Genomic DNA, 23,910 nt, shown 5'->3' with positions numbered 1-23,910 from the left:
AGGGGGAACAAGGAGCTGGAAGAACATTTAAGAGAAAGCAGGTAGATGGGACATGGCTTTATTCAGCAGCTCTTTCACAGTGTCAGTCCAGCATTTATACACCTCACAGACAATATTTATACACTTCACAGAAAATAGTGGCTCAGAGCCAAGTGATGAGCCTTCCCATGTTACAGCTACATAGCTGTGGTTATACAATGCATGGAATTGTGCACCTGCACTCCAATCCCACTGAGTCATGCAGGATGTTTACCTTAGCCTATGCCTGCCTGGCTGCAGTGCAGCCATGTTCCTTACACTCCATCCCCTAGGCTGAGGGAGTCCTCTTAGTGGGGACCTGTGCACATATGACAGCACCCTGAACCCATAGGCCACAGCAACAACAATACAGGGAGCAACAACCTATCACTAATATTTCTGCTATAACTACCCATTATTATTAGGCCCCAATGTAGGTTAGAGCCCAGAGACACTCACCATCTCTGTAGGAGGTCATCAATAAGGTGCTCAATCACCTTAATCTCCTGTAACACCCCTTGTAAAGATGCTGTTATGTTCTGGTTGTCAGGGATATATGTACAACATTGTGACCCTATAAGGGCACAGGTGCCACCTTGGTCAGCTGTTCCTATGTCTAAGGCCATCCAGTTTTGCAGCACTACCTTCCTGGTTTGATCAGCCTCATCAATTAACAGAAGGAGGGCAACTCGGGTATAATTCAGGGCCTTAACTGTGTGTTCTGCAAGGGCTATAATCTGCATTTCTACAGTGATGAAACCTGCTCCAAGGAGAGTTATTGCTAAGGGGTAGAGCCACCAGGGGACCCACCACACTCGCAAAAACCAGGAATGTAGCAACTCTTAGTTGTGCAGGCACCTAGGCAATGAGGGAAGTATGGTGGCAAGCACATACATAAGGGCATCGCCAAGTAAAACATCCAGTCCAATTGGCTGGCAGATATGGTCACCCCATGCCCCCTCAGACTCGTCAACTCCCAGGAACACAAAGTCCATCAGGACTCAGCCTCGGTAAGGCTGCTTGTTCCACCACAGCCTTGGTGTAGTGACATGTGTTATGTTTTTACAGACCACAGTGGGCAACCATCCCACAGTGACTTTATCCCAGTGTTGATCTATATATTATGGTACTTGCAATGGGGGCACCACGTGTTCTCCCATTAGCCAGCCCCATTCATCATGAATGCTATGGGTCAGCCAGGGGGCAGGCATTTTCTGCAACGCAGGTTTTACAATGCTCGCTATCCAAAGTTCGCCATGTTGCATCCCAACCATTGTCCATGGGGCCCTAAGTCTCTAGCCACATCCAGTTTCTCACAGAAGCTGAATGTACATGCCAGGGCAAGCCATCTATAGCTGCTGCTGGAAGGACAGTGCAGATCCAACATTTGGAGACGTTGGTCACTTTGCCATAGGTGTGGGTCCTGTCCAAAATGCTGCTGGAGCATGCCAACCTATGACTGAAACGACAAAGCAGGCACAGGTAATAAAAGGGGTAAATCACATCCCTCAGGCAAAATACAGGCCAACTTTTTATCTCTGGATAACAATGCTGTCACCAAGGGCTTCTGCCCTGGGCAATGGTACCACACCTTCTCAGCTCCCTGTGGTTCTTTTGGGTTCTGTACCCATGCCAGTGTCGCAGGGGAGCTCATGATAGGCCACACAGACAGCACATATGTCCCCCAGAGGAGCGTCCCTTCCCTGGCCATTCCCCTAAGAGTAACATGTAAGTCATACTGCAGGCCCTCCCCACAGCAGGCTGCGATAGCCTACCATCTGCAGTTGGGGGCTTGGAGGGTACATGGCCAACATCAGGTTTTCTCTCCCCCTGCCTTCAGGGGCATTGGGGCAGGCAACAACAGATTACCATTTGTCCCCATACCTGATTGAAACTGGCCATCTTTGGTGTGTATCTGTAGCTGGATAGGGGTACCAGCCTGGTGTAACAGTGCTTCCACTGGGGTTGGCCACCTTTCCGTGGCTGCCCATTCAGGATTTGGAGCACCAGGTCCAGCATGGAACTTCAGGACTGCAAACACAGGGGAGGAACATGCAAATGTAACCTGTTCTTCAGGAGTCTGTTATATCACTCAATCATGCCAGCGGTTTATGAGTTATAAGGAACATGAAACCCCAATTGTATGTCCATCTGCTGTGCCCACTGTGCCTGCTGTCCAGTGAAATGTGTTCCCCTGTCACTTTCAATGGCCAGGGAATGGCTGTATAAGGCACATAAGTGTTGCAGGGCTTGAATGGTGTGTTGCTGTTTGGCCACCCTGCAAGGGTAGGTGAACAACCGGCTGGTGGCCATGTCTACAGCAGTCGTTGAATGTGTGTAACCCTGCGATGTTGGCAGTGGCCCAATGTAATTTATTTGCCATCTGGTCAAGGGCATCCACCCTACTGTCTACTTGTTGTGTTACACTAGGCAGTTGTCTCTGTCTAAGGTATGCCTGATCACACACTGGGCACTTCTGGCAGGCCTTGCAAATGTCCCGCTGAGGCAAAGACAGATCCTAGCACCAACTGACCTGTTGCATCAACTTATCCCCGACATGTCCCAGTTTCCTGTGTAGCCACAAGTCCACATCTCATGCCGACTTTAACCATCGGACCTTGGCCAAGGCATCTGCCTCATCATTACTGGGGGTGGCCAAAGGCATATGGCCTGACACATGATAGATAGTTACATCTTTCTGGTGACCTGTTTCCCAAAGGTCTTGCCACATGGTTTGGCACCAAGTGGGCTGATGGCCTACAAGCCAATTCTGTAACTTCCAGGTAGTCAACCATAAGTTAAGCCTCAATAGACTGCTCACCTATTGGTGCAGATTACCATAGATGTCTCCTCTTTTGTGATCACCATCCACACTGCTCTGAGTTCAGCCCATTGACTGCTTTGTCCAGACGCAGTACGAAACCATATAGTGTCAGGACTAGGCTGGACTGTAATAGCAGTCCAGGCAGCAGTATCACCCTGACTGGACTCATCTGTGTACCTTGCACCATCAGGAATAGGGGGAGTGTGCCCTTCCATAAACAGTGATGGCTCAGGGTCTAGGGTGCCTCAGGCCCCATGGCCTTATCTTGCATTAGGATTATAGGCCCCAAAACCTCTTATTACTGCTACTAAGGGACTTGTACTCAGTGTACTTCACTGTTCTGATAGGCACCTCACTTTGCTAAAGTGGATGTTTGTGGCATCCCAGTGTGGAGGGTCGTTACTCAGGAGCATACTCACCCTGCTATTGAGTAAGTCATCCATACGACAACTGTAGCCTGTCCCATCATGTTCTCACAGGCCTGAAGGGCAGCATATGCAGCAGCTAATTGCCTCTCTATCAATGAATACTGGAGCTCTGCTCCCTTCCAAAGTTGGGACCAAAAGCCTATTGGCATACTAAAATGCTTCATGTGCTGCCATAAGCCCTGGTCAAAATCATCTGTAGTCACATGTATTTCAAGTTCAAATGGGCACCCCTGATCTATCACTTGTAAGCCCTGTGCTTGCTGAATAGCCCACTTGGAGGCCAGAAAGACTGTCTCAGCCTCATCATCCCAATCCCAGGTAGCCCCCCTTTTTGTTAACCAGTACAATGGTTTTATCATTTGAGCCAAATGGGGCACAAATGCCTGCCAATACCCCCAAGAAGCCCACAAAAGTCTGCAGCTGCCTCACCGTGGTGGGTTGGGGGTATGCCTGGATTTTATCAATGACAGCCTCTGGTATGGCCTTTGTCTTACCTGACCAAATAACTCCCAAGAATTTGGTAGACAATCCAGGCCTTTGAACCTTGGATTCATTGATGGCCCAACCACATGCTGCCAAATGTTGCCACAAGAAGGGTGCCACCACTTCTAAATCTGCAAGAGAATCAGAGGTTAACATAATATCATCAATATAATGGAACAAGTGGACCCCTTTTGGATATTTTCAGGCAGCTAAATCTGTGGCAACAAGGTGGGGCTATGCACATAGCCCTGTGGCAGGATGGTGAAAGTCCATTGTTCTTTCCATGTGAAGGCAAATTACTCCTGGCTCTCTGGAGCAACATCAATGGAGAAGAATGCATTAGCCAAGTCTACAACATAGTGGTACTGTCCCAGTTCCATTGTCAAGCAGTCCATCAAATCCATGATGGAAGGCACAGCTGCATGCAGAGGGGGTGTTACTTTATTCAGTTTCCAATAATCCACTGTCATCTGTCAAGTCCCATCAGGCTTTCTGACTGGCCATACCAGGGAACTGTAGGGACTATGGGTGCCATGCACTATTTGTACCTCTTTTAACTTCTTAATAGTCTCAGTTATCTCCATATGCCCCCCTGGCAAATGGTATTGATGAGTGGAAGTAACCTGTCAGGGTTGTGGCAGAACTTGGGGCCGGTGATGTATATGTCCACACAGTACCAGCTTTACTACACAGACTTGGACTCTGAATTCTCCAGCCATGGGGATAAGTTCAGACCATGCAAAATGTCCATCCCCAAAATATATTCAGGTATGGGAGAGACATACGTAGTGTATAGGTGGGGAGCCAAGCGACCGATGTCAAGATGCAGAGACACAGGTTTCAGCTTCACTGACTGGCCCCCATAACCGTTAATAAATGCAGCTCTGCCTGGAAACTTATCCAGGTTCCCATAAACAAGACTGCAGTCTGTACCGGTATCTACCTGTGCTAGGACCCACTGTACATTCGTGGGAGACCAATGGATTGCCAGCTCTACATATGGCCTTCGGTCGTCTGGTGTCCCCCCCAAGCCAGGCACCTTGGTCAGTTCCAAATCAAACAGCAAAGTCTCTATATCATATTCACCCGCCTGCAAATAGTCCTTGAGTTGAAACGTCCTGGTGGGATTAGGTTGAGCAACACTGTTTTGCCCCCTCTTGAGTATTTTCTGGAATTGTTTCTCTGGGGACAATTGCCTCCACAGAGCCAACAGCATTCTGTTGGGTTGCCTGCTAATTATCTCTTGAGCAACCACAGCTGAAATTAAATCAATCCACATCTGCATGCAAGTTACCTGCTGAGGCCCCTTTTTATCTTGTGGGGTGGTTACCTGCGGAGGGAGCATCTTCCCCTTTTTTTATGGCACAACTCCCCAGTTCTACCAATGGCCTTCTGCCTCCCCGAAGGCTGCCATAGTCACTTCATGTAAGCGACACCCCACATACACGGTGAGGACAGTGGCCAGAGAGCCAAAAGCACTTGGGGGTGCTGAGCCCAGCACAAGATCCCTTATTTGGGAGATAAAGCATTCATCATCTGGCCCTCAGGTACTCAGATCAACAATGGCCTGCCACATACCCATCTCCTGGAGTATCTGCACCATATCTGTATATGATTGCCATTTACTCACAGTTTCTGGTATTTCTCCAGCATTGTTTCACATAGTTTGTATGGCTGCCATCAGCCACTCAATCAGAGTGTGGTCACTTTGCCCTTTGCTAACTGTTGGCTCAGCTGCAGCCACTGACGAAGGGAGGGGTTAGTTGTAATAGAAGCCAGCTTCTCCATCTCAGAGGCAGAGCAGGAAATGTCAGCACCTTTGTCCCAAAGGCAGAGTAACCAAGCAGGGAGGGGCTCCCCCAGACGCTGCCGACATTGCTTGCCTAACTCCTGCAGCTCAGTGGGGGTACAGGCACTATAGGAAGTCTGTTCCACCACGGTAGGGGGTCCCTGAGCCCGACCCTGAGGCCCTATCAGCTGCTCATGTTCTACCTTCTGATGGATCACGAAGTGAGCCTGCAGCGAAGGAGTCTCCTCCTCCTCAGCATCAGACTAAACAGGAGGTTCTGGCCAGGAGGACGGGCTCAAGGTCGCACTCACAGCAGTCTCTAACTCCTGTTCCAGGCCATTTATCTGGGCCTCTAAGTGCCCTGTTTGTGCCTAGATGTCCCTTACCCCCAGGTTTTTCTCCAGGCTGTGTATTTGGGCCCCCAGGCATGTGGCTTGTGCTTGAAGGTCTCTTACCTGTGCAGCATCCCACAGGGACTGAACATGTACTTGCCACAGTTCAGTCAGAAACACCCATCCGACTCAGTCAGTGAAGGTGCATTCCTTCTCAATGCTATGTGCCTCCGGCTCCTTCAGCGCTTTCTTCACACACATGAGAGACTCCTCCACTACCTCCCGTGTTTCCTTTGGGGCCCATCCTAGCAGCACCGTTGCCACCGGGTACCACAGCCCATTCTGCAGCCACATAGCTGACCCAGGAGCCTCAGGGGCTTAAGGTCCGCTCACCTTATCCTACCGACTATGTCAAATGTCAGGTTCAAGCCCCAGCTGAGATCTGAGAGGAGAGGGTGGCAAGAAGGAGGGCAAGAAGCTGGAATAGCACTCGAGAGACGGCAGATAGATGGGACATGGCTTTATTCAGCAACTCTTTCACAGTGTCAGTGCTGCATTTATACACCTCACAGACAACAGTGGTTCAGAGACAGGTGATGAGCCTTCCCATGTTATGGCTACATGGTTGTAGTTGTATAATGCACAGAATTGTGTGCCTGCACTCCAGTATCACTGAGTCATGCAGGATGTTTACCTCGGCCTATGCCTGCCTGTCTGCAGCGCAACTATGTTCCTTACATATATGTACAAAGGAGGGACTAAGGATACAGCCAGTCATGGTGAATAAACAATGCATGGCCCTTGCTCTTGTGGCATTAAAATTTAGGAGAAGAAACAGATAATAGGCAACCAAAATATGCATAGGAAAAGTTTATGTATTGTAACTCTAGGGGAGCAATTAAATGGTCATATAATACAGAATTACTACAAGGGTGTGTGTGTGTGTTTTGCAAGTTGGATTTTCCACAAAGCTGACTATGAGACAAAGATTAGTATACAGGAAATGTACTAGAGAGCTACCTCGGGATCAACAACTGTGGAAGGGTGGAGAAGAAAGGGAAGAAAGATTGGCAGAGGGAATAGTTGAACTGTAACACTGTTCAACAAATACCTGACTCCAACGGGGGTGCAAGCTGAGACAACCCTTCAGAGTTGTGCCACATTGTGGCAAAAAGATGAAGCATTTTTACACTCACATTTATCAGTTATTGGGTGCAAATTCCCTTAGGAAGGGTGATATGAACTTGGGAGAGGTTCAGCTAAAGGCAATTGCCAAAGAGAGCTGACAGCTGAAAACAATAAGCCCAGTAGCTCCCGTGGAAGCTAGGGAAATAAATCCTTCAGTCTTGAAGGCAGATTTGGGTTCTACATTTTTTAACAACCGCTAGAGTCCATCTCTTCTGCCACTTGGACCCCCTTCTTTATAGAAATTCTGGGAGCATCAACTCCAGAACTCTGGTGAGTTTCTTTTCCTGGGGAAAAAATTGTAAGAGGATTTATGAGACAAATTATAGCCCTTGTTGTTGCAACTAGTTTTGAAGCCACAACTGACACTGAATATCCCTATCTAGTCTCCTTTCCAAATTCTTCTTTTCCTCAGTTAGTACTCTGACTGGTCTTGATGGCTTACATGGTGGCATGACGGAGATCTTATCTCTGAAGTGCCTGAATCCCTGTTTACCTTTTCAGTCCATGTTTGCTAATCTTGTCTATTCACCATCAGGATTAGGCAACTGACTGGGTCACCTAAGTTCCACACATATTCTTTCCTAGTTCTATTCTACAATAGCATCTCTCCCTCCTGTGCCCCTAGTAGAAGTGTTTTCCCTTTAGGAACTTTAAGCTCTAAACGCATAGAGCCCAGAGTTGCAAAGACAGGAAACACAAATTATCCAAAAGATCACTGAGTGAAAACAGTAAACACCAATCCTATAAGGGGGCCATTCCTGCCTTTACTCTTTGAATCGAGATTCAACGTATTTTTTTACCCACTGGGGACACAAAACCATATAAAGGTCTTGATTTATAGTGTACACTGTATCCTGAAGGGTAACTCTCTTTGAACTGTCACCTCTGCTGTGCCTTCATCAGGCTGTGCATTGTCTTGATTGCAGCTTCTAAGTAATATAGGTGTGCTATAACCAGTAGATCCCATGGTCATGTACTCTTTTCAGCACCTCTTTGTCTGTAAATTACATTCCTTGGTTTGTTATGCTATATGTAATCCTATGCCAGTAGGTAAACCAAATGTTCTTGTGCTGTCTGAGGTGATTTCTAGAACATAGTTTTATTCTTGTCAAAATGAAGCACTTGTCAAATGAATCACTCTTCTCAGGTGGAAGAGTTCCCATGTAGTCAGCTTGCCACAAAGTGTCTGGTCATTTCCTCAAGCTAGGAATATATCCTATATTGAGGATTAGGATTAAGTATTGGTCTCTGTTGCTGGCAAATTGGACATTCTTCTATGACAGTAGCTAGAACAGCCGTGGTGAGTGGGAACTCATGCAAGTGGGCCCATGCATAGCTGCTATCTCTGCCATATGGTTGCTCTTTTCATGTGTCCATTGTGCAAGCACTGGGGTAACACTGACTTCATTTGGTCTAGTCATTTTGTCTACCTTGTGATTTTGGTACCTCTTATATAGCAGATGTTCTCTCATGGGTTTTTATCATGAAATATACAAAGATCTTTACATTTCATACTCAATTCTGCAAGTTCATACATATCTCAGACCACCTTGTCCTCAATCTTATATTTCTATCTGCAGGCCTCTGACCAACCAGTCTATTGGTGATTCCCTGTGATTCCTTACATATTATAACCTCAGGATATCTCTTTTCAAATAAAGTGAATGAACAACTGCACCACCCAAAGCTCTGCCCATTGGGAGGATTTACCTTCACTGCTTCTTTTAAGGTCACCCCTCAGTGGGCTACAATGCAGCTATGGCCTGTCTGCAGCTTGCTTCCTGTTTCTTCAGCCAGTCTGAGTAAGAAACTCTGTGTTTTCCCTCCTCCATCAGCTGGTCTTACAAGGAATTGCTGCTGAGTACACCTAACCTTATGACTTGGTGGGTCTAAAATCACCCAGCTCACGTAGAACAGCTCTGGCTCCATGGTCATTTAATAACTCATGATCAGACACTTTATCTCTATCAGGGCCTGGTAGCATGCTAGAGATTGTTTTATTAAAGTTATATAATTCTCCACCATAGATGGCATGACCTTGCTCTTCTTCAACCCTAGAAGTCTTTGTTGTGATTCTCCTACTTTGGATTGCCATAAACCCAAGTGACACAAGGGGCTTCATTTGGCCTGCTCCACTATTATACCTCATATCTCTCAGGCCAATAAACTAATTCAGGTCATGTGTCACCTACCAAGTATGTCAATTCCAATTATACATTTGAAAACTAGAAGAATCAGTGATTATCATTTGGGTCTGTGGATCCTGAGGACACATTGTTGAGCCAGATCTGGGCCCAGGACTACATTGGTTACCTGGTCCTCATATGCCCCTACTGTAATTGAGAGTCATTATGATGTTTCAAGTCCTTGGTTATCAGTAGAAACTTGGATGTTATGAAATGTTTGGATAGTCTCTTTTCACGACTATACAGTTATCCAAGTAAATGACCATTTGTCCCTTTTGAGAACATGTAAAGGAATCATTGCCATATATAATTGCCTGGTGTTGTAGGATCCTTCCTCCCAGGGACCCAGCCTCCATTCAGTGGATTCCAGATCTGAAAATTTGCTCAGGTTTAGAAACTAAACAAGGAATTTTGACTTTTTGTCAGTGTGACTGCCCACAACCTCTTGTTCACCTGTCCTTGATTTCCTCTGACTGTATAGATTGAATGCTACACTTGCTGGCTGCCCATCTAGCTTGTCCCTAGGGATACTGTGTTTTTTTTTTTTTTTAACTATCTCCATAGCTCTCTATGGGTCAGGTCCTCATGGCAATTCTGATTTTGCTGCTCATTACAGTAATTATACTCATTGCTTCTGATGGTAAAATATTATCATCTGCCCTCTATTGCTATTTTTATTGCTATCAGTAAATTCATCTCTATGATCTCATCTACTACCATCTGCCCTGTCCTACAGGGGAGATCTACCACTGACCTTAGTGATACTGGTGTTCCTCTCTCCTGTGTTTTCCCAATGGCCTTGGGAAATGATATATCCTCCATGCCCTCCTGTACAACATATTCATCCAGTAGGAATTCCAGACTTCCATGAGATAGCTAATGTAGCATGCCCACTTCCCAGGGCCTTTAATTCCTTTTACTACTGCCTGTATCAACAATTCTGGCATTTCTACCTTAATTGGTTCATACTACTGTTTTTTCCATATTTCTAAGCATCATCTTAGGCACCTTTTTCATATCATCTCCCAGGGTCCTTGTCAGAGTGTTAAATCTTGTGTCTGTTGGTGCTCCCATATAAACACTTTTTATCCAGTTTAATGTTCTGACTTCCTTTTGGTCCAGTGCCCTCTGAATTCAGTCCCATACACGTTCTCCTGACTCCCACTGGTTGGTTCAGGTTGACTAGGTCCAGCAGCTTTTTTGAGGTCAAGTTTCCTTCTTGCCTTAGCAGGCCCATCATTTCCCCCAGCCAGGTTATGTTGTGACATAACCTCCCCATTGGACTATCTGCCAGAAGTAGAGGCAGAGGCAGACCCTGAGAATGCATGTGTCATTTTCAAGGGAGAGGCCTCTGCATCATTGTCAGGAAATGAAACAGCATTTCTAGGAAAGAGTGGGCCACTTCTGCATATGCAGAAGATTTGGGGGAAATCCTGAGGATTCCAGATTGCTGGTATATCAACCCAGGTGTCCCTACACTATGATTTGGGGTCCATTCTTTCCCAATCAGGGCCCTGGCTTTGGTCTAACAGGCCTGTGGTTGGGAGTTTAAACTTCTTTGGAGCTTTGTTACTTAGATTATTCATTTTTAAACCTGGGTCTTAGCTTTCTCTGCTCTCTGGATGCAAGACATGAGACCTTCTTTACCTTCTACAATAATCACTTGTAGCCTTTTGTTACCTTTCTCCAAAGCATTACTTATGCTTAACACAGGCCAACCAATTCTACTCTTGCTAGTGAATTTCTTTCCACAAGCATCACATCCCAGTTCCCACAGGTAAAATTGTTAACAATTAAATTGTTGCCTTGTGCTAGAGCTATTTCTGTGCCACCTATCTCCAGTGAAGGGGTCTACGGTGGCAACTGTCTGGCAGGTGGTCCAGCTCCAGAATGCCATCTTAGTGTTTCCTTTCTCAGATTACTCATGGCAGCAACCTTTGCAGTTTTAGTTACTTTGGACTCAGATGGAAATCAGTGTACAATAATATCCTTGGGAAATGCTCTTGGGATCAACAGCTATGGAAGGGGAAGAAGAAGAATTGGACAAGGGAGAATTTGGGCTGTGATGTATTCTTGGCCAAGGCTTCTGTCACCTGTTGTGGAGTGCTGAGGCTGGGATGGACCTTCACAGTACTGCAAGGTGTCTGTGTCCACAAACTTTAGCAGTGGCAACTCACCTGATGCAGGCTGCACCTGAAAAGGTGCAGTCTGTCCAGCCAAAGTCAAGTGCTGACAACTTTCTCAACAGCTGTGGCAAGTTCTTCAGTCCCTGAAGGGGAATCTTGGTGGCACATCACAGCATTTACATAAAAGTTGTCTGTGTACAAAATTATCTAGAGGAATCAGGGAAGGAATCTTAGGGGAGGTGATATTTGGGATGAGTCTAAATAACAAGAAGGCTTAGGGTTAGGAATAATATTCCAATGTTGAGGTGCTAGGGCTCTGAGGCAGGACAAGCTCAGCATCTTTGAGGAACAAAAAGAGGTCAGTTAAAGCACAGTAAGTGGAGGAGGAATGCACTCAGATAACAATGGGGAGATGGCCTTATAGGTCACATGAAAAAGGTGGTCTTTAAGTGCAATAGGTAATCACTGGAGGGTTTTAAGCAGGGGAGAAATGTATGATTAGACTTTTTTTTTTGAGATAACTCTAGGAGCACCGTTGAAAATAAGGCAGAGATTCCTAAATTTTGTTGCGCAATGGAATCACATGGGGATTGTTACAAAATGCTGATGCCTAACTCCCACCCACAGGTCTTCTGATTTCATTTAAGTGTATGACGTGGGAATGGGAAATTATGACAGCTCCCCAATGAGGCACGAGTGAGAACGTTTTTTGGGTGGGCCCTAAAATCCTGGGATCTGATGTCAGTGAAGTTGTCTTAAAGGGCCCATGAGTCACAGTCTTGCTTGCCCATGAACTTCCCACCCAGAGCCTATAACCTCTTCACCACCCCTATCTGTACATTAAGGATGGGGTTCTGAATTCCAGCAGGAGAGATGCCCAGTCATGCTTTGCTCTGTCATTGCCTTATTATCTCAGTGGACACTAGCCCATAATGCCCATGACACCTTGATCTCAAAGAAGGGGGATTTGCGTAGTAGACGTAACCCCTACACCTGTAGGTGCCCCTACCCCTGGAGGGGAGGAAGGAGCTAAATAGAGCAAGCTGGAACCATGACAGTGGTTAGCCATAATCCCTGCACATGCATGTAAAAATCTAACCATAGTATGTGCACATTACATGCTGGCAGTAAGTATTAGTTAGTCAGTTATAATAGCTAAGCCACTTGTCCACCTATGTGGTTTCTTCAGCTGATTGACTGTCCTAAACTGTATGATTATTGAAGGCACACTCTAGCACAGCGTTTCTCAATCTCTTTTTTTCATTATTGCCCGTATACCCTCCACTCAAGGAGCCTTTCAAACTTTAAAAAATTCCAATTTGCCTTCCCCATGAGATGTTAATACCACAGATATGCTGTACATCTATTTGTGATGGTTAGTTTTATGTGTTAAAGTGGTTGGGCCATAAGGTTTCCAGATATTTTGGTCAAACATTATTTTGGGTACCTCTGTGAGGTGTTTTTGGATGGGTTTAACATTTAAAATCGGTGAACTTTGAGTAAATCAGATTACCCTTTATGATGTGGGTAGGTTTCATCAAATCAGTTCAAAGGATGAATAAAACAAAAGGACCAGCCTCCCCCAAGCAAGAGAGAATTCCCCGGCAAATTGCCTTTAGACTTAATTTGCAACATCAGTGCTTTCTGGTTCTATAGCAGACGGCTTTCAGATTTGAATTGGAACATTGACTTTCCCAGATTTCCAGCCTGCCAGCCCACCCTGCCGATTTTGGACTTGCCAGTCTCCATAATCACATGAGCCAATTCCTTATAATAACTATATCTTTGTATAAATATATACACATATCCTATTAGTTCTGTTTCTCTGGAGAAACTTGACTAATATACTATTTACGTACTGTATGTATATTTGGGTCTTATCTATAAGAGTAATAATTTTTCATCCTGCAAAAAATAAATTATTGTCTCCTTGGTAGTGATATGAACTCTCTTGAAAATGAATGCTCTAGAGCCAGATTACATGGGTTCAAATACCAAACTCACCACCTACTAGCCGTGCGAACATAGGTGAACAGTGTGACCTCTCTGAACCTCAGTTTCCTCATCCTTATCACGGGTTAAAAGTAAACCTGACCTCATAGGATTGCCACGAAGATTGAACAAATTAATATCTGTAAGATAGTGACTAACAACACATAGTAGGTGCTATGTAATTGTGATCTATTTAACATCTTTACTTTGCAGGTAGGCAGTAAACTATAATAGCTATGGTGGAGGAGGCTCAGGAAATAACTGAATAGTTTCAAATTCTGATTTTTCCACTGCTAGCCTTTGGAATGCTTTGCCACTTGTGAATAGGCATTATTCAAAAACATGAATTAACAATAAATAAATAAAACTCCCCCAGTGATTCCAATGCACAGCAAAATTTGGGAACCAGTACATTAGACTGAAGGAGATCAAGAGCAGAACTTGGGAAATCAGTTAAGTAGGCTATATTGGAATCCAGGCAAGATATGGTGGTGACTTAGACCATGGTGGTAGTGACAGAGGTGGCTAGAAGTGGTCATATCTTGACTACCATTGTGACCTCTTCTCCTGCACATTTTCTTACTCACAAACTCCATGCTGCTCTTCATGCTACTCCTGGACTCACCAAGCTCATTCATGCCTCAAAGCCTTTGCACTTGCTTTGCCATCTGACTGAGACACTTTCCCCAGATCCTCACAAGGCTTCCTCCCTTACCACATATCCCCCTCTGTTCAAAGCTACCTCCCCAGAGACAGTTTCCTTCACCCCTCTATCTTAAAAGAGCACCTTTGCCCCCAGCCTCAAATATGTCAGTCATGGACCTCTTGCTCTGATTCAGTTTACTTCATAGTGCTTAGTATCACCTGATGTTGTATATTCATGTGTTTGTTATCTGTCCCTCTTAGTACCACCTGATGTTGTATATTCATGTGTTTGTTATCTGTCCCTCTACTAGACTATAAGCTCCATGAGGGAAGGGTCATTATCCAACTTGTTCATTTCTATATCCTCTATGCCAGGTTGGGGGATATGTAACCTTTTTCCAGGAAACTCATAGCACATGTCACCCTGATCCCTGATGTGGTAGGGATTCATCATCATTACTGCAGTGTTCTTTATGCATAGACTCTAATGCCATGTAAACCACAGGGATGAAATTACAAATGAGTGTTACATGATTGGGGTTAATTGATGTTCCTGTTCTGCCTCCATCCATCCTCCTATCCTTCATCCTAGAATTCAGAGCCATGCTCCTTCTCCCTTTGCCCTTTCAGGCTGTATGTTTATCTAAAGGATATTGATATAGAGTAGAAATCCTTAGAAGCCATATTCATAACTAAATGTTGACACCCAACTGATTAAGTTCTGAGCCACTGAGCATTTCTAGGTTAGAGTCTCTCCTAACCAGTGTTTGTGTGCTGGATTCTTCTCCGTAAAGGGCAGCAGCAGCCCATAGCCAGGATATGCTTTATGGGATCTCATTTTTATACGATCCCCAACCCGTGCTTGAATAGAGCAGGGTACATTTCACTTCTGTGACTATCATGAAACAAAATATAATTTCTCATATTTAAAGGATTAGGCAGGTTATGTAGCCATTTCTCAACTGTCATATCATGAGTTAGAAAGAAAATATACATTTCTTGGGCATAGTTTCTGTGCCAGGCACTGTGCTAGATGATTTTACATGTATTACTCCTCTAATTTTCAAAATTAACTGGAAGTTACATGTCAACTTTACAGGTTAAAAATGATATTTAGGGAGATGAACTAATTTGTTGCAGGGTTTGCAGGTAAAAGGTAGTATTTCACCCAGGGCCTTGTATAATTAGTTTCTTAATAAATGTTTTTGAATGCTTGACAGAGCAGAGCTGGAATGAGAAACTGGACCTAGCCAGTCCCTAATCTTAGACTCTGTCTATGTAAGGAAATGACTGGAAAGCACCAGAATCATGGGGCAATGGCATCAAGGAGGTTTGTACCATTTTTTTGTTTCATACATACAAATAAATCATAATATCCTCTCTTGAAAATATTTATGCTTTTTGGCATCAGTTGACTGAGAAAATGCAGAATAACCATAAGCTACATTAGGTTATATTACAAAACAAATTTATATTTAATTTATTATAATAGCATCTAGAGACATTTGAAAAAAATGTAACACACATGTAATAATAATCAAATATTTATATGCTTCACATATGCTAACACTTGGGTAAATGTTATTATTTATTTCAATTATATAGATGAGGAAACAGGGGCATGACAAAATGAAGAAACTACCCACATGTCAGAACTGGGATTTGAGACCAAGCAGTCTGGCTCTGGGGCCCCAGCTCTTGACCACTATGCTATAGTACCTCTATGAATCACTTATACTATTTATTCAGTCCAGAGTTGGTGCTTGCTTTCCATGCTGAACCTTCTTCATTAACTCCAAAGCCCCTCAAAAATCTGTGGTTTTATGGGTAGAGAAGTATTGGCCTAGAGCCCAGGTCAAAAGATTTTCTCTTGTGCTCCTCTGGCCACCTTTCTCTACCACTCCCTCTGGGCCTGACACAGTGTCAGATACACAGAAGGCATGAAAATGTGTGTGTTATGAATGACTGAGCAAGTGCACTAGGGGACAGTATCATTGATAGGGTTTGGCTCTGTGTCCCCACCCAAATCTCATGTTGAATTGTAATCCTCACGTATTGAAGGAGGAGCCTGAAAGGAGATGATTGAATCATGGGAGTGTACTTTACCCTTGCTGTTCTTGTGATAGAGTTCTCACGAGATCTGGTTGTTTTGAAAGTGTGTGGCAGTTCCGCCTTAGCTCTCTCTCTCCTGTTCCGCCATGGTAAGATGTGCTTGCTTCTCATTCGCCTTCCACCATGATTGTAACTTTCCTGAGGCCTTCCCAGCCATGCTTTCTGTATAGCCTGTGTAACTGTGAGTCAATTAAACCTCTTTTCTTTATAAATTATCCAGTCTCAGGTAGTTGTTTATGGCAGTGTGAGAATGGACTAATACAATCATGAATGGCACATAAATAAAATCAGTCAAGTGTGCTGTTCTGACTCTGAAATGCTGGGGCTCTCCTTATCGAACACTATCAATTGCAGCTAGAAGCCATCCTGAGAATCACTGGCCCTAGACTCAGCGGAATCAATGACCTGTGAGGCTCACTGGTGAAGCTCAAAGCCCCGTGCTGTGGACTGAATATTTGTGCCCCCACAAAATTTATATGGTGCTATCTCTACCCTCAATTTGATGGTATTTAAAGATGGAGCCTGTGGGAGTCATGTGATTATGTCATAAGGGTAAAGCCCTCCTGAACCGGATTAGTGCCCTTATAAAAGAGGCCACAGAGAGCTTGCTTGCTATCTTTCTGCCATGTGAGGACACAAGAAGACAGCATTCCATGACCAAGAAGAGGGTCCTCGCCAGAATTCAACCATGCTGGCACCCTGATTTCAGACTGCCAGACTCTGGAACTATGAGAAATCAATTTCTATTGCTTATGGTATTATGTTATAACTACTTCAATAGACTAAGACATCTGGCTACCCGCTTCATCCCCAGTCTTTATCTTGCCAGTTCCACTCTTCATGGCCTGTCAGAGCCCATGTTATACTTGAGCTGTGTTTAAAGACATAGGTGATTTAAGTGGCCTTTCAAGATGTTGCTAGACATATAGTCTTATTTTTCTCATTTAAGAAGAGGAGTGATATAGCCTAACAGATAATGAAAAAATGAGTGAAGTTGGAAGGGTAGTAAGATTGTTGCCTAGAGTGGCCCTGGGTCCCCTGTGTCCCCTGAGTTTGATTCAGAGTTGGAGAACATCATTTGGGCCCATCACAAGCCCACTGCAGCCAACCACTTGCAGCTACTGTTGATGCTTCTGCAAATAAATTACTTTTTTATACTTTGGCTAAAAAGAATACACATAATATCAAATATGTTCTCCTAATAAATTTGAAATGTACAGTACAGTATAGATAACTATATGCACATTGTTACATGGCAGATTTATAGAATTTATTTTCATCTTGCACAACCAAAACTGTATACCCATTGATCAGCAACCTCCCTTTTCCCCCTAACTCCAGCCCCTGGCAACCACCATTTTACTTTGTGTTTCTATGGGTTGACTACTTTAAATACTACATATATGTGTATTCATGCAATATTTGCCCTTCTGTGATTGGCTTATTTCACTTAATCTAATGTGCTCAGGTTTCATTCATATTGTAGCATGATAGGACTTCTGTTTTTTTAAAAAAGGGTGAATGTTGCATTGTATGAATATAACACATTTCCTTTATTCATTCATTTGTTGAACATTTACATTATTTTCACCTCTTGGCTATTGTAAATAATATTGAAATGAATGTGGGAGTGTTAATATCTCTTCAGTATACTGATTTTATATTCTTTGGATAAATATCCAGTAGTAGGATTGCTGAATCATGGGTAGTTCTATTTTTAGCTTTTGAGGAACCTCCATATTGTTGTTCATAGTGACTGTATCAATTTATCTTCCCACCAGCAGTGCACAGGTTTTCCCTTTGCTCTTCATCCTTGCCAACACTTGTTATTTTCTCTTTTGTTTTGTTTTGCTTTAATGGGTGAGAGTTGGATTATAATTTAAAAATTTTTTTTGCATGTTACATTTTTTATATATAGCAATTTTGCACATTACAGAAGTAATGTAAGATCTTTAAAGACACCAGTGTGGAACCACACAATTTGGAGGCTTTGTTTGTCTTTGGAAGGGAATTGTGTTTGCCTTTCTGCCTTCTCAGTTTGAAGCATTTTTATTTGTTAAGAGGAAATATGTTTACTTATTTCTGATTAGAATCTGTTTCACTTCAGGGAGTCGTATACTTCTGGATACTGATCTCTCCAGTGAGAGAAAGCTGGGAGGAGGATTGGAAACTGCTACTGGTGCAGCCTGCCTCAGAGATCATTGCATGATAATCAGTGTTTAGCAGTCTTTTCAAAATAAGGGGTCTGCTTCTATTGGTGAAAAATCAGGACATTAGTGGCTCACGAATCAGGTAACCACCAAATTATATCATAGGGGCCTAAAGAGTTAAAGCACCCCAAAAGTGATTGCTTCCATTGTTTCACATGGCAGACCAGCCAGTACTCCATTCACCAAGCATACTTAGATCTTTGTCACCTGTGAATGAGCCTCTAACACTACATGTCACAAATAAAGGCCTGGGAGATTGATTCAGCTAGCTCTCCCAAGAACTCTGTCACAGGTCAGAATTGAAGTGTCTTGGCAGGGGTAGGTACCTGTCCCACAACTGCCAAGCCCGTTTGTCCTAATGCTTCATCTCTAAACACACAGAATGAGTACAATCAATCTCCCTCCAAATTTCAGCAATTCCTGGTCATCCCATTTTTAAAAATTGCCTAAATGTAAGGGGACATGGGAATGCTGGTATAGTTTGGAGCTGTCATGCCACAAGACACATAGGAAGTGGGACCCTCGTGCTCATCTTCAGCCCTGGAAGAAGCTGAGCAGAAGAGGCAATACAGAAAGGAACACCTTTAGGCAATTCCTAAAAGGTACAAAAATGCCCTTTTGCTGTACTTGGGTCACTATCCACTTGAAACATCTGTGAAAGACATAGATGACATGGCTTTTATGGCAGGCAAGAACTCTTTTAGCTAACAGGTTAGAAAACGAAGGTATGAAAAAAGCTGCCCTGAATGTATCATTCTCCAGGGTATGTGGTCACTAGTGTTTGAAAGCTGCTTTCTCAGATCTTCATGACCGTTGGACCAGATGGTAAAATCCAGGTTTCCAAACAGATAAAGCACTTCCATTTGGCTTGATCCGTACCTGGGAAAGAAAAGTGAGGTTTCATCTGGAGTCATCTATACTCTGCTGCTTTTGACATCTGACCAACATATTTTGCTCATCACCTTTTCCTCATGGTAGAATTTGTGAGTGCTTGAGACAAAATCTCATCCAAATCTTGCTGAATCCTTTACAATTATAAAAAGGTCATAAGGGCCTTTTGATGTCCTGACAACCTACAAAGCCTTTGCCAGTTCCTTTCTTCTGACTCAGAGGCAAAGGATACGACAATACTCCAGCAGATCATGGCCTCATTTCAGAACTTAGAAGTGAAGAATATTCAAGGATTTCAACTCCAGGAGTCAGTCCATATTGCCTACTTGCCGGGCTGCCTGTGGTTTCAAGGTATAAGTTCAACTGGAAAGTGAAAGAACAAGTTCCATATGAGTTTTCCTGATGCAGACAGGAGACTCCAACAGCTGGTGTCTTGGTTTTGCAAGCATGCCAGATTGGAAGTCACAGCAGGCCAGCATGAGGACCTGCTGGCGAGAGTATCCTGAGGAACATATTTGTTTTCTATCTATGTCTTTATGTGTTTCCCATGTGAAATAGGAGGAGAGAGTCACAGAATTGTTTGCAGCTGGGAAGTAGTAGAGCAATGAGACTGAAGCCTTTTTACTTCTAGGTCTAGCACTCACCACAGAAATCCTGATTCTAGAAGGCTGAGGGTGGGGAAGAAACCAATTACATAATTTTCAAGGCAAGTGTAACATGAAAATATGACTCCTGTTCAAAAATTATTACAGGATTCAGGACTCCTCAGTAATTAAACCAAGTACACAGAGCCCTTGCAAGCTTCAGGCCCTGTGCGAGTGTATAAGTTGCATGCTTACGAAGTTGGCTGTGGTTATAACAAGCTTCCAGCTTCCTGAAGGAAACACTATGTGATCAAGTCCTGTCCATGTAGCTCCCCAAATAGAGGATCTCTCATTCGGGTTTATGGACCTCGAGGAAAGGCATGGTGGGGTTTACCCCAGGCCTTAGGTTCCTAACTGACTAGCAAATTGAGCCAGTTTGTGGTCCTCACCTGAGTACACACCTATTTGGCATAGTGGGACTTCCCAGAGTGTCCTGTGATGCACTTACTTCCTGGTGTCCACTGATTGCCTACTCACTCAAAATGCATTACATTTCTTAAAATTTTAGAAGGAAAAACAAAACACAACATGAAATAAATCAGAAGACAACTGACAAATTGGGGAAAAATTATAATGTAGAGGGCTACAAATATGTGTAGCTTGCAGGGCTAATATCCCTAATATGTAAAAACTAACAAATTTTTGGACAATGGACCCAAATCTAATAGAAAAATATGAAAAAGACATGAGCAGGCAATTCACAAGTAGGTATAGAAATAGTCCTTAACCATATTTAAAGCTGGTTAACCTCACTAAGTTAAGTGCACTGAATATGCATGTCCCCCTAAAATTCCTAAGTTGAAATCTTAACACCTAAGGTGATGATATTAGGAAGTGGAGCATTTGGGAGGTGTTAGGTCCTGAGAGTGGAGCCATTATGAATGGGATTATTGTTTTTATAAAAGAGGTCCAAGAGAGAGAGAGACCATCCTTGCTCTTTCTACCATTTGAAATCACATCAAGAAGATAGTTGACTATGAATCAGGGAGCAGGCCCTCAACAGACACCAAATCTGCTGTTGCCTTGAAATTAGATTTCTCAGCCTCTAGAACTGTGAGAAATAACTATCCATCTTTATAAGCCATCCAATTTATGGCATTTTCTTATAGTAGCCTTAGAAGACTAAGCCTAATTTAAAATGAAAAGAAAAATTGAATTTAAATTTTAAAAACCTATCCTGAGAAATGGAAACTATCTCCAAACTGACAGATTTTAGAATTAGACAAAGACATCAAAATGGTTATTAAAACTGAATTCTGTATGTTCAAGCAGTATAGTAGAATTATGGGAGACATAAATATCACCTAGCTTGTACTTATAGAAATAAAAATTAGCATTTGTGATAAGAAATACATTTGATAATATTAACAGTAAATTAGACATAGCAGAAGGAAAGGTTTGTGTACCTTGAAGACATAGCAGTAGAAGCCACCTAGAATGAGACAGAGGTCATTCATACATAAAATGGATAATACACCACGATCAAGTGAAAATTTTCCCAGTAATGTAGGGTTGCTTAAGCATTTGAAAACCAGTCAATGTAATTTACCTTATTAACAGACTAAAAAAGAAAGCAATAGATGCAGAATGAACATTTAACAAAATCCAACAATCATTCCTTATAGAAACTCTTAGTAAAGTAGGAATTGAAGGGAAAGGTCTCAGCAAAAATACAAAATAAAGCCTGGACACTACAGGTGAATTAAAAAAGGTTTTGGCAAAAAAAAGTCTCCCATCAGTGGCATACATAATATATTCCATACCAGAAAGTATTTTTTTAAAAACTCCCTCCTTAATTGAACAAATTTTCAGTAATATAAGGAAAACAATAATAATGCTTCAAATATATACATTTTTAAAAACTTATTTTATTGACTTTTATTTATAATTATGGCAGTAAAAATATTTTAAGGCAACCAAAACATCTGCAAAGGGTACGATGTAAGTAACCACAACTAATATAATGCTATATTTTCTTGCTTTGTTCTATAGTCTTAAAATAAGTAACTGACAATTAAAGAATAATAAATTCCACTTTATTTTTATTTTTTTATTTTTGAAAAATGAAGACATTTTTCAAAATAAGTATAAAATATTTTATGCTCGAATACAGGAAAATTTTGGACTTCTCAAGCAAAACTTTGCACCTGAGTTCACACTGTTTTGCTGATTTAAACATAAATAAAAACAAGTTAATGCAGTAGTGTAAATCTTTACAACCTTTGTGCTATCATTGTTTGTTTATAACCAACATAAGATATATGTATTCCACACATCAACACAGGAATTGAAGACTGGGATTGCACTGAAAGTGACCTAAAGCAATTTCGAACCATTAGAAATTTGCTACAAAAAGGAGCAATGGTAACTGTCAGCCAGGGTTGGGGGCCAACCTGTATAACAGGGAGCTCTCCAAATTAACTCCCTTGAAGAATACACCTGTTTTTAAGGGATAAGTGCTAAGAATGTGGTAACATGAAATAATTTCATTCATATATATACACAAACAAACACACATACACATACGCATGTACATGCAACATAAATCACACCAAACTTCTAGAACTTAGACCAACAAAAGACTTTGTGGGGCGTGGAGAGTATTTCATCACTGACATCTGACATTATTAAACAATTTTGGAGTATGAAGGTGATAATTAAAAACAGGAATAACTTTTTGGGGGTTTATGTTTATAGAAAAAGACAAAACAAAACAAAACAAAAACCTCTGCAGATAATGCTTTACTTTATTGCCTGCGTGGAATGCAGACCACTACCCCCAACTGCTGCTCCCTTGTTCATCCACTACTCTGCCCCGTTTCTTAGCAAGAAAGTTGCATAATCAGTGTTGTGTAAACACCACTATTTTAATTCTTTGGACTAACTTTTAGAAGAGTAAGATGTTTGGGGTTTTGTGAAGGCTTTTAGGTGCTTACATCATAGGGTAGAGTGCAACAAGCACCATTATCAGGTAGGTGGCCTGCAGTTGATTTTGTTGTCTGCCTTTTTTCAGGGAGTGTCATTGTCACCCCACACATCACATCTCATCTGGGTCTGCCCTCCAACCCCATAGGCAAAGATATCAACCTTACCCATTGGTGAAAGTGTTCAGTAGGAAATTTGTCTTCAGTGTTCAGGACTTACCTAATCATTATCCTCCATGTCTGGTTAACTGTGGACCTGTTGGTCTGACCCCAACCCTACAGAATCCACTTCCCTCCCTTCCCACACACCACCTCTTCCCTCCTTCCGCCCTCTCCACCATCCTAGAACATGCAGACACACAAATCATTTTACAACCGGTTTATTTTATTTTCATCACCATGGGGCGTACCCTGTGGGGTGTAGAATGTACTCTAGACCCTGTTGGCTATTTCTCTGGGATCAGACCTCTGGAGACTTTTCAGATAGATCTGAGGTCTCCGGCCTTGTCCTGAAATTACTAGCTGTCCAGGGAGGTGCTGTAGATGGTGGAGGTCTCCTCACTTTTTTGGTCCTGCTGTGGCTCATTTTAACTGAGCTCCTCATTCAGCTGGTCACAGTGGTCAGATAGTATTGACCTGCTCTCTTTCTCACATTTTCTTAAAGAGGTGGTCTTTTAGGGAGTGGCCTTTTTCTTGGAACTCCCTCAAAGTGTTCCTTTTTCCTTCAGGTAGTCTTGGGAACCTGGAAGGACAACAGGGAGATCACAGAAGGGCATCTGTGTTAAAGAAGTGGATGGAGGAGGGGTAGAAATAGGGGCTTCATGAGAAGCAGTACAGTCTGGGGTGGGGGTTGTGTCAGGCAAGAACAGGGTAGGAGTGTTGAGAGGGAGGAGTCAAGGGGAAGATGAGGAGGAGCTTGGGTGGGTTTCTCACCTTGATAGGACTTTTGGGCTTTGGTTGAGAAGGGGCCACCTTCTTCCTTGGCTCTTTGGTGTCAGCAGGTGGTTGTTCCACAACTGGGCTGGAAGCTCATGGTGTCATGGTCATCTTTACCATGTCAGTGACTCTCAATGGTCTACCTCAGCCCGCCTGCTCTTCCTATATATACCCCTCCCAGG

The 23,910-nt window shown here is 43.0% G+C and overlaps 1 protein-coding gene across 1 annotated transcript in view; it reads left to right on the top strand.

Moving 5' to 3' along the window:
• LOC115898648 (E3 ubiquitin-protein ligase UHRF2-like) overlaps nt 1-23,600 on the top strand; it is a 56,071-nt gene extending 32,471 nt beyond the window's left edge. The window contains exon 2 of the mRNA XM_030933670.1: nt 23,521-23,600. Within this exon, the coding sequence (XP_030789530.1) occupies nt 23,521-23,600 (80 nt within the window). The remainder of the gene's footprint in view (nt 1-23,520) is intronic.
• Nucleotides 23,601-23,910: the final 310 nt, after the last annotated feature.

The sequence above is a fragment of the Rhinopithecus roxellana genome, chromosome 7 (genome assembly GCF_007565055.1).
Source record: "Rhinopithecus roxellana isolate Shanxi Qingling chromosome 7, ASM756505v1, whole genome shotgun sequence".
In the NCBI taxonomy this organism is placed as follows: Eukaryota; Metazoa; Chordata; class Mammalia; order Primates; family Cercopithecidae; genus Rhinopithecus; species Rhinopithecus roxellana.
The sequence above is the reverse complement of the archived record's forward strand: the minus strand, read 5'-3'. Positions and strand labels throughout refer to the sequence as shown.